Below are 12,132 nucleotides of genomic sequence, written 5' to 3' on the forward strand. Positions count from 1 at the left end.
AAAACTAATAACACAGGCTCATCCGGGTAACTGAAGTCAGCGCTATACTCTTGCTAGGAACAGTTTTTCTTGGTGGAAGCTTTGCGTTTGGTTAGCTAATAGAATATTAAAACTCAATTCAATATTATGTGTAGAATTGTTTAATGTCATCCTGGTATCACAGACTCGCTCTCTCGTTTCATACAAACGCAGCTGCTGCCATTTTGCCACGATTGTTTTGTATGCTGTAATGGATTATAAGATAACTAACAAACTGGTAAGATTTTAAAACAGTTTAGGCTACGTCCACACGAAGCCAGACCTTTCCCTATCCGATCTTTTTTTTTGACTAGGGGCGAGACGTGGGCTGATTACGTCATAGTTTCAGAAAATATACGGATTCGCGGTCCACACGAAAACACAAGGGCGGCGTTTTCAGATTTATCCACTCTGGGACCCGGTTTAAAAAATATATTGGTTTCACTCTCCCAAAACGCCGGATCCGTCTGGACGAAACGCCTATATGATACAAAATGTATGCATATACATTTAAACGCGTCTCCGTGTGGACGGGGCCTTAGTCTTAAATCAATATCTTTTATTGCCTTAATTATTTATGTGGTGAAATGTTGTGTAATAAGTGGTTTGACAGCACCTTTCCCTTAAATGTCCAACTAGTTTGAACCGCTTGCTCGCAACTGATTTCTTCATGGAAGCTTTGCATTCAAATATTTCAACTCAAATCAATATTTTGTGTCTAATTATTTACTTATGTGGCAAATAGCTGTGTAATAAGTGGTCCTTATTCTGCGATAACAACCGGCTGGATGTACATTATCCCTCACATAAAAAACTGATTTTGGACATTGTTCTTAATTATTTTTTATAGAGCCATCCAGTCCTGTAACTTGTGTTTTTACTAAAAGCCATTTTTTCCAGCATATCTCTACATCAGATTATATTCTCTCATTTACATGAATGTAATGGTGCCCAGCAGGCGTTGCATTTCAGGTCTTAGGGCAACATATCTAATCAACGGTACAGTACAGCATTCATGCCTCCTCAGCACATTGGCTCTGACTGCAGAGGAATGTATGACCCATGGCAATGAATGGATTGAGCCATCATTTCATGTTGATCTCCACTGGTTAGAATTCCAAAATCCATTTACTGTAACAGTACAGCTTTAAAGGCAGCATTCACAACAAAACAATCTGAAAGAAAATTTTGAACAGGACGATTAGTTTTTAAAGGTGATGTGTATACACATGCACATTAATCAGTGCATGTTATTCAAAAATATTTACAACTACTGGATATAAAATATAATATAAAATAATATAAAATATAAATACTCAAGTGAAACTGGATTAGAGTGTTTGTGATCCTCGTTCTGATTGGTGGATTTCACTTCAGAATTGTGGGTAGTGTAGTACTGATGTACTGTAATGTTCTGCTACTGGAAATTGAAGTTTCCTTTTCGGCTGATATAACCAAGGCTTTTTTGTCACAAATGAAATAATTTGCATTAATCTGTGTTGATTTTTTCTTCTTCTCTCCGAATATCCAGTTTCAGGATCACTCTTAAATCAAGCAGCTTTTTGTTGGTCAACGTGTCGAATTTGCATGACCAACTTGAACATGAGCAAAAATCTCTGTGGGGAAATGTTTCGCCCTCAGCAAAACTCCTGAACAATTTTCCCTCTAAGCTGCGCGCGGCTGCGCACTTCTTCCACCGCGGCTGCGCACTTCTTCCACCGCGGCTGCGCAGAAGAAATAATGTGCCTCGCACATGCAAAAATTAGTTGGGAAAGCCATTTGATTGTATTCTAGTAAAAACGAAAGAATTGCAATGATCGGGTAAACCGCTATAAAGTTGATGTCGCTATAGAGTTAGATCCGGTGATTATGGTTTACAGGTTTCATAGAAAGAGAATGATGTGCGCCAAACGAGTCGCTGTAGAAACCGAATACTTCAGCTGTTTGGACTCTCATTCTGACGGCACCCATTCACTGCAGAGGATCCACTGGTGAACAAGTGATGCAATGCTACATTTCTCTAAATCTGTTCAGATAAACAAACTAATCTATGTATTGGATGACCTGAGGGTGAGGAGATTTTCAGCAAATTTTCATTTTTGAATGAACTATTCCTTGAAGTCACACAGTGCCAGTCTTGACGTTGACTGATTTCTCTGTTAGTGTGCGCTCAGTGGCTAGAGTAACCATATGCATTGAGTAAAGCACCCAGCAGTTTTATCAGGCTGCCATGAACCAGAGTGAACCAGCCCAGTCAAGGTCACTCTCTGTCCCTGCAAATTACCTTGAAATAGTGTCTATCTTCCCTCATTACTCAGACACAAGAGCTGAAGGTAATAGCTCAGAAGAGACGGACTTAGGAGGAAGTGAATTAGATTTTAAGGGGCTTGTATTTCCTTCATCTCAGCTTAGAGACCAAACAGAAACCCAATCTTTCTCCTTGGAACAAAGTTTGACTTTGAGAATGGAAGGACATTGGGGAAGACCAGACACAAAAACAAAAGGCCCCATTCACATTAAAGAACCGCATGAGAAACTGATGAAGAACCCGATAGCCCGGCTATCTGGTTAACTGAGGATATATCAGTGGTTTACTCTCCAAAAATGATTGTATCAGTACAGTGCCTTTTAAAATTAACTGAAGTGCTGCTTTCCACCCTACGTTCTATTTTTAATCAGTTTGGATGTACAGTTAAAGTATATTAAATGGATCTTAATAACTTAACAACCTGTCCTCCGTGCCCTTGGCTTTATTTCGTACAGGTCTGTCAAGGACTCTCCGTCTACAACATGCAGTCATTGTAGAGGCCTCACAGAGTTGTGGAAGGAAGGTTTGAGTACTTGTATAACAAATGTATAATTTAGATGAATTAGTCATTTGACATGTTGTTTGACTTTTGTTTAACAATATAAAGCACATTAAGACCCTTTCGACTACAGATTTCCCCTAAAATCAGAGCATGATATGTGAAAAAGTATTTATGTATTTATTGTGTAAAAATTTTTTTGCTGTCTTATATATATATATATATATATACAACACTTTTTGCCAGCATATTGGTCTACCAGTAATTTTGTATGTATGTATTTTTTTGTTTATTATTGTGTAAAATAGTTGAATAGTTGTAATTTTTTATTTGCTGTCATTGGTTATTTAAATTGCTTGGTAAAAATAAATTATTATAATATTATTATATTATATAATGTTAAAGTACTAAATAATAATATATAGATATTCATTATTATTATTATTATTATTATTATTAAATGGTAATAATCTCAAAGCTTCTTGTCAATATATTGGTCTATCACTTACTTTTTATGAATTACTTTTTATGTTAATTGTTGCATAAAAAATATTATGTAATTTTTTGTTTATTTGTAAAATTATTTATTTTAATATTTATAATCATTTATTTATTTAATATTAAATTATAAAATAATATTATTAATTTATTTACTTTTTCATTTTTAATGTTTTGTGAAATAGTTGTAGTTTGCATTTGTTTGTTTTTTGTCATTTGGTGTTTCATCTGGTCATCAAGTTTATTGTAATAAATTATTATTATTATTATTTCAAAACATTTAAATAGTGGCTATAATAATTGATCTGGCCAGTATATTGGATTATCACTAATTTAAAGTGAAATGGGAGAATATGTTCGCAGTAGGATTCAGAGTGATAGTAGGCTTTAGTAATGCAGTCTATTGAGAATCACGAGACCAACTGACAGCAGGATCAATAGATATTTGGATTAGATATAAATCTATTTTTTAATTGCTTGCCAAAGACCTAGTAATGCCCTAGCATGCCTTAGTAATGCCCAACCACATAGCAATCGAACAACAACCACCCAGAACACCCTAAAAGATTTTGCCCAGAAAACCACCATTTCACTACTTCTTAATTCATATTGGGCGCCACTCGAACACAGTAAGATCCTAGAAAAAAAAGTAGATGCTTAAGAAATAGAATTTCAGGGATTCAGATTTGATTTCTGTTTGAAATCAATTTAATTATCAATTTAATCTTCTATTCCCCAGTGTTATATACATAAGTGAGTACGTCGGGGTCACCAAAAAGGAATATGCATCTTCTGATGTCTTTGTACATATGTGTTCTAGTTTGTTGACATTTCTGAGGGCTGAATTTATTATTTTGTGTGTCGTCCCCTTGGGATGAGTGGATAATGTTCTTTGCAGCTTTTTTTTTTTTTTTTGAAATGTCATGCGTGTTGAATACGTGACTGCTTTAATGTGCAGGTGCAGTGTCCTACATACATAAGTAAATAGCACATGAATAGGGAATAAAAATAGAATCTATTTGCCTGCCTAACCTATATCACACGATATATATCAAAGTCGTCAGTTTCACTTTATTTGTTTATATATCCATAAAGTTGGTTGTTGGTTTTATAATATGCCTGAATGTTATAAATATTTATGTTCAAAAATGTATTATAACTTAGGAAATAATTTTTTGTGTTGGTTTTGTTTGTTTGCTTGACATTTAATTGTCATTCAAGTGACTTTGCAATGTCAAATGTTTTTAAGTCAAAATAAAAAGCTTAACGTCTTTCTTGTGGCATACAGAACAAACAAATTCATGGGTTTTGGAAGCGGATATGACAGAATTCACATATTTGTGCGAGCTATTCCTTTAACACCTGCCTTGACTGTGTAATAATAAGGCTTACATATTAATGAGATGCTTGTATACTAATGAAGCTCCATCAGCCTGTTTCGAGGGGTCAGGGGTCAAGCTCTGTTCTCTTGCTGCTAATTACAAAAAGTACCCGCTGTGCAGGTGAAAATCTGTTCCTTTGAGTATGTATTAGGAAATAAAATGAGGTCTTCTGTAGCATAAGAAATTCTGGTCAATATAAGTCCAGTGACATACTTCGAAAATACCATAAGTAGGCACTTTTTGACATTAGGGGTAACCAGACGTCACGACAATTCACTAAAAAAGTGTTTGGCTGTTAGGCTCACTGACTTAAAATGAATTGGGATAAGAACAGTGTGTTTTATTGCTAAATTGTAACATATTTAGAGATGAGCTTAGTATGTACATGATGATAATGATGAGTTATTTAGTATATAAACTGAAATGCTCGCTAATTTACCTGCTATAGCACAAAATTGAAAACTATGAAAAAGAGGTAAAAAGCTCCACGGGATGAACTTATCCAAACTGTCGCTTAAAATGTCAGATATTATGTACTAATTTATTGAAAAAAAAGTGTCAAATATTAAATCAGAAATTCTTAGTAAGATTATTAAGTTTTATTTATGCATGCGCTATGCAATTTTTTTAATGACCAATGACCAAAAAAAAAAAAAAAAGGTTTCAACTAGTCCTTAATTTCCTTTTAAATATTGTCTGTCTAATATATAGTTGGTTTTCTGAATATGATGACATTTTTGTCTGACAACATCTTTTAACACACGGTGGATTGAATCACAGTGTTTTTCTTTCACAGCCGACCAGCGAGGACGATCTCTGCCCGATCTGCTATGCACACTCCATATCAGCCATCTTCAAGCCCTGCTCCCACAAATCCTGCAAGTGAGTTGCTGCCAACATCCTATCAACAGCTCCTCTCTTCCATTCACTCCTCCATTTAAGAGATTAACACCATGCCGTTAAATGCTTCGATGGCCATTACTTATATATAAACATAAACACTGCCTGAAATACTAAGGAAAGGTTACCGCTGTTGCGATACTTCCACTGCCAATGCTGGGTAGATTACTTACAAAATTGTAGTCCATTACTGATTACCAATTGCATGACGGAAATCTTAGTTTGTAATGTAATCTATTGGATTACACACATTGGGTAATGTACCGCGACTACTTTTTGGATTACGTTTAGATTTACATGTAGCATTACATTATGACAGGGTTTCACATTTTCTTTTAAAATCAAAACAATCAAAACAGTTTACTGCCATTACGGTGTGAATAAAATGTAATCATGTAGTCCATTAAAAGTAACTGTAATCTGATTGTGAGCATTTTAAAATGTATTTTAATCTGATTATGTTTGGAATCTGATTATGTAATCCACATTACATGTAATCAGTTACTACCATATACTGTATAAAAACATGGACATAGTGTCCGTGACGTCACCCGTAGGTTTCTCCTCTCTGCTCATTTCTCTCCTATCCTTTAATCTCATCTGTTTTAGTCTCCCCTTTTCTCTTCTCGATTTCTTGCTTTGGCTCATATCATCTCATGTCTTTTTTCATCTTCATGTTTCCTGTTCATCTCCTCTATTTTCACACCACTTTTTAGTCCCATCTTTGTTTTATCTCTCTTTCATCTCACCTAATTTAGTCTCCTCTTTTCTCCTTTTTTCTCATGCTTTTTTCTCGCTTTGTCTTATTTAATTCTGTCTGCTTTATTCTCCTTTGTTTCATCTCGTGTCATCTCTTCTTTTCTTTGGTGTTCATCTCTTCTCTGTTTTGTCTCATCTTTTCTCCTCTCATTTAGTCTCTGCTCATCTGTTTTGATCTCTTTTCATCTCCTCTCCTCATCTCTTCTCTCCTTTCATCCCATCTATTGTAGTCTCCTCTTTTCTCTTATCCATGTTTCTCATGTTTTCCCACTTTATCTTGTCTCATTTTGCCTCGTCTTTTCTCATCTCATCCCTTCTCTTCTTCATGTTTCATCTCATCTCCTCTATCTTCCTGTCACCTTTTTGTCTCATCTCACCTCGTTTCGTCTCATCTTTGTCTCATCTTCTCTCCTCTCATTTAGTCTCTGCTCCATTTTCATCTCATTTTAGTCTCATGTTTTCTCATGTTTTTCTCACCTTGTCTCTGCTCTCCTCATCTCCTATTCTTTTATTTTAGTTTGTCTCGTTTCTTCTCATCTGGTCTCTTCTCGTCTTTCATCTCATCTCTGCTTCTCTCTCCTCATCTCCCATCACCATCTTTAGTCTATTCTCATCTTGTTTAATCTCTTCTCACCTTTTCTCTGTTCATCTCATCTTGTTTTTTTTTCTCCTTGTCTCTTCTCTTTGTTTCTCCTTTTGTCTCATCTTTGTTCTTTCCTCTTTCCTCCTCTCGTCTCTTCTCTTCCCTTCTCATTCTTGTATATTTTCTTCTTATCTTGTCGCTTCTCGTCTCATTCTCCTTTCTTCTCGTCTCTTCTCACAAACTCTGGTTATATTATCATATCAGGAAGTTAGATATAAACTCAGTACTAGTAAACAGTTTTTCACATCACTCTGTATTTGCTAAAGTTTTTATACTCAATACTGACAGCCATATTTGACATAATGACAACATGTAGTGTTACACTAAGCAGAACCTACAATCACTTCTGATTGTTGTACATGATTTTCTACATGAAAAGAACCAAGGAAAAAGAAACGCATCTACACAAAGCTATTACACGCACCTGTCATATAATATGTCTTTTATTACGGATTTATGAAGCATCATACAGGATAAAGGAGACAGTGTCAGGACATGGACAGTTTACACTGAGACGTGAATGCAATTGGATCTGTGAGACAGTGAGAACAGTTCCTGTTCCTCCGCTACATTTTCTCCATTCGGACGGCTTTCACGTATGATCTGCCGTTATAATGGTGTGGTGTTCGTGAATGTTATCAAACAGCCCTCAGCTTTCTTCATACCCAGATCTTTCCTTCAGTCTGTTCCATTAGGAGTGCCTAGACTGCTGTTTTTGTTACAGAACACCAACAGACATCTAGATTTAAGTGCTTTGCTGTTGTGTGCATGGGGTTATCTTTCCCAGAATCCTTTGTTAATGGATTATGTCACACTCAGGCTCTGCCTGCACTCAGAATCCATTGCCTTGCCACAGCTCCCTTAAAACGATATTCAGCCATTGACAACTGCAATGTTCTACACCAAATAAAAGTCTAGTGGTGCAACCCCGTTTTAAAACCCACTAAATATTAAATGGAGTGAGCCAAGACTGGAGGTGGACCGCAGCTTCGACTGTCACAATACAGTACGCATTGTTAAAACAACTTGTACAGAATTCATCATACGCTTCTTACTAATGCACACAGACTGTTTATTTAACACGCAGACAATTTGCTACGACCGATAAAGCACTGAACTTCCAAACACTGTATAAAACTGATAATAAGTATGAATTATCAAAACCAAATGAGAATTTGGGTCACTACTTCTCACATTTGGACTGTTAAAGCATTTCTCACAGTGTGGTGTAATGTTGTTTTTAAAAAGGGGGTGCATGATATGAAAGTAGGACACCCCCCCATAGTTTACTTAAAGTGTGTGTGCGCGTTTGCGGTGAGCGTGTGCCAACGACTTTAATTTAATGGTTTCCACTCTCAGGCATCTGCTTTGTTTTCAAAGGGATTTTAGATTAGTTAAGCAATATTTAAAGGACTGTTGATGTTTTTTTTGTTTGTTTAGAAAGAGATGACATTGGCAATTTTTGGTTCTTTCACTTTTGTGAGAGTGTACATGTATTGATATTAGCATTAAATTATTTATCCTAAATGCTGTCTGGTGTGCTTACTTTGTAGGCACTTACCAAGGTATATACTGGCTAACTAATGCATTTAATTAAGCATATTATTTAAATATATTCCACAATCATTCAACCCTGTCACTGGATGATTTCCTCCCTGTTTAAACAAAATGGAACATTTCCACATCATGGTGAAAGGTAAGTATAATCTCCTTTTGTTTTCTCAATTTCTAATTATTTTCCATTTAAAAAAAAAAAAGCAGCAGCAGCAGAAGACATTTGGAGAATAAACATTTTTCACTCAGAAATTGCTAGTAAGTTTTACAAACTATTACAAAGAAATGGTGCATTAAATTAAGTGTGAAATTTTCATTTCAAAACAAATTGTATTTTCTTGTAAAAACTTCAATAACCTTTGTTTTATTTAGAACTTTGAAAATTAATTTGTAATTTCAACCATTCAACCCTGTTACCAATGTTATTGTAAAAAAAACAAATGCTTAAACATAAGCATTTTTCTTATTATTTTCTTTCATTTTGGTCACTATAAATAATTAACAATTAGCAGTTTAATTAAAATCTGTAACTGAGTTTCTTACAACCCTGTTTCTTACAACCCTCATTCTGGCATATTTTAATTTAAATGCACCATTTAACTTTGGATTTCATTAATATTTGTATTGAATATTTGTTTTTTTTTGTCAATTGTTTGAAAATAATCAAATTAAACCAGTCAAGTTTTTATACTATTAAAATATGTCCAAAATATGGGCAACAGGGATGAAAAATCGCCAGACTTCTATAAAATCAGTTTTATATTAAAAATGTTTAAATGGTGTTTTAAGTCATATATTTGTCACGGTGCACACACACGAGGAACGAGGAGACACTGGAGAATACTTTACCAAGACTTTATTTTCAGGAACCAAGGGAGACGAACTCAGGAAGACGTTAATATTCTATTTAAATACACCATGTAACCCTGAATTTCATTAACATTTGATACAATATTTATATGTATTAAAGCTGATTGCTGGAAAATAAAAACCCAACCAATCAAGGTTTTATACTATTCAAATATGTCTAACATATGGGTAACATGGTTGAAAAATGGACAAACTCTTATAAAATCAATGTTATATTACACATTTATAAATATAGAATGAAAATAAAAATCAGTTTGGGTTCATATATACAAATAATATTTTGTTTGACCTCTTGCGATTGACAAACAACATTGTTTCATTTGTACATTGTTGATAAAAGCAGAAATGTACATTTTAAAGAGCTTTAAGCCATATTTTGTATCTAAATGCACCATTTAACTTTTAAACCAGAATTTCATTAATATTTCATCCAATATTTATATCAATTAAAGTTGATTGCTAGAAAATAAAACAAAGCCAATCAAGGTTTTAAACGGCTCAAATACGTCCAACATATGGGTAACAGGGTTGAAAAATGGCAAAACACTTCAATCAATCAATCTTATATTAAACATTTATAATTATAGAATGAAAATAAAAATCACTTTGAGTTCATATATGAATATAATATTTTGTTTGACCTCCTGAGATTGACAAACAACATTGCTTCAGTTATATATGATAAAAAATGTGAATTTCAAAGAATTCCAAGCCCTATTTTGTATTTGTCTCTACAGCATCTTTCCTTGATAACAGATTTTGGTGTTTTAATTGTGTGGTGATTGATTTGTAGTACTATCTTTCATTAGCTTTTTGTTCATTAATGTTAATGACAGCAACCATGGCAATGCACAGTAGCTGGTGGGGAAAACAGTCTTGCTGTCTGTTCCAAAACAGGTTTTGCCAATTCAGTGCTGTAAATAAGAGATGGTGTTTGTATCCCAAGGAGGACGCCACACTCTTTTGAACTAGCCTTTCTTTCTGACCCAGAACCCAGCAAACTTCACTCCAGTTCCCTCTCTTTGGCATAAGGCACAGCATTGTATATTAAAAGAAATGTCAGCGCCAGACAGCTTTGAAATTATCGTCCTACCTTGGACTCATTGAGCTGTGTTTGATAATGCTTTTGCTGTGAAAGAGTCTGTGGTTATAGTGAGTGCACAGTAATGAAGGATCGATTGTAAAAGCCTCCTGTTATGTTGGCTTCACTGGGCCATGTCGCCTTTGACCCCAGAGGTCTTGAATTAAAAAATGGTGATTTAACATCTTACTTGCATACACCTTGTAATAAGGTTTGAAAAAGTTGAGACCAAAAAGCCAAATTACTTCCATTAAAAGGTTTATAGGAGTGTTGTTCTCTCTCTCTCTCTCTCTCTCTCTCTCTCTCTCTTTTTTTTTTAAGCAAAAAGAGGTTCAGTCTCAGTATCCAACATGATTCTGGTTGTATATGCCAGTAGTACATGAAATTTGCTATTTATATTTAAATAGATGAAAGATACAATATCAATGTATTGAGAGAGCTATTTTACATACGAAGAACTTAAATGTGTGTTACTGGTACATTTGGTATTTAACATACTGACAACTTCAGAGACATACAATAACTTAAGTTTTATAAATTCACACAGAAACGATACCAAAGCATGTAAACTGTCAGCATCTTAAAGCAGTAAAATGTTTATATTGTACATTTTAGTGTTGCATCTAAAATCTTCACCCCTCTTATGTATTTAGATGCGTACAACTGATATTTTAAATTTTAATGTCAGCATTTGTTTAGACAGCTTTTACAGTAAGTTATTGTTTGTTTTGGTGTGCATTGCCACATTTTAATTGTATTTTTTTATTGTACAATTTTATGGTAATAAACCGATTGTTTCCATGTCAACATATTATGTTCAAACAACTTTATAAATGTACAGTATGTTGATATTGAAAGTTTTATTGTCAGCATATAAATCCTCAATGCTCAATGTATGAACAATTCTAGTGACGTAAAATGTTAATATTGTAAGTTTAAGTGTCAGCACATAAAACCTTTTTAATGTATGAATGACTTTAGACACATACAGTATAATATGCTAATATTGTAGTTTTCAGTGTCAGTACCTACTTCAGAAATGTACAATACATTGATATTTTATGTTTTAGTTTCAGCTTTTAATAAACCCTTTTAAGTACAAACAGCTTAAAAGATGTTTATTATGTCGATATTTTACTTTTTAGTGTTGGCATTAACACTTTTACATATGAACAATGTTAGAGACATGTTTATATTGTTTTAGGGTCTAAAACAACCTCATTTTATGTATGAACTTATTTAAAGATGTATAATGTGTTGATATTGAGTGTTTTAGAGTCCGCTTGTACGAACAACTTAAAAGATAGATGGTAGATTTCTTACAAACACGCAGCTTTTCGCTTTCCAAGACTGAAATGGACTGGAATGGTGTGGATTGCTTGTGGATTATTTTGATGTTTTTATCAACTGTTTGGACTCTCATTCTGACGGCACCCATTCACTGCAGAGGATCAAGTGATGGACTGCTACATTTCTCCAAATCTGATGAAGAAACAAACTCCTCTACATCTTGGACGGCCAGAGAGTGAGTACATTTTTCAATAAATTTTAATTTTTGGCTGAACTATTCCTGAAATACTCTGATAATTTGTGTGTTCGCACCACTTAAAAGACATTGTG

The 12,132-nt window shown here is 34.3% G+C and overlaps 1 protein-coding gene across 1 annotated transcript in view; it reads left to right on the top strand.

The window, feature by feature from the left end:
• Nucleotides 1-5,594, top strand: part of rnf123 (ring finger protein 123) — a 174,329-nt gene extending 168,735 nt beyond the window's left edge. The window contains exon 39 of the mRNA XM_016506503.1: nt 5,502-5,594. Within this exon, the coding sequence (XP_016361989.1) occupies nt 5,502-5,591 (90 nt within the window). The 3' untranslated portion in view covers nt 5,592-5,594. The remainder of the gene's footprint in view (nt 1-5,501) is intronic.
• Nucleotides 5,595-12,132: the final 6,538 nt, after the last annotated feature.

Source organism: Sinocyclocheilus anshuiensis, unplaced genomic scaffold (assembly GCF_001515605.1).
Source record: "Sinocyclocheilus anshuiensis isolate Anshui unplaced genomic scaffold, SAMN03320099.WGS_v1.1 scaffold2083, whole genome shotgun sequence".
Taxonomy (NCBI): Eukaryota; Metazoa; Chordata; class Actinopteri; order Cypriniformes; family Cyprinidae; genus Sinocyclocheilus; species Sinocyclocheilus anshuiensis.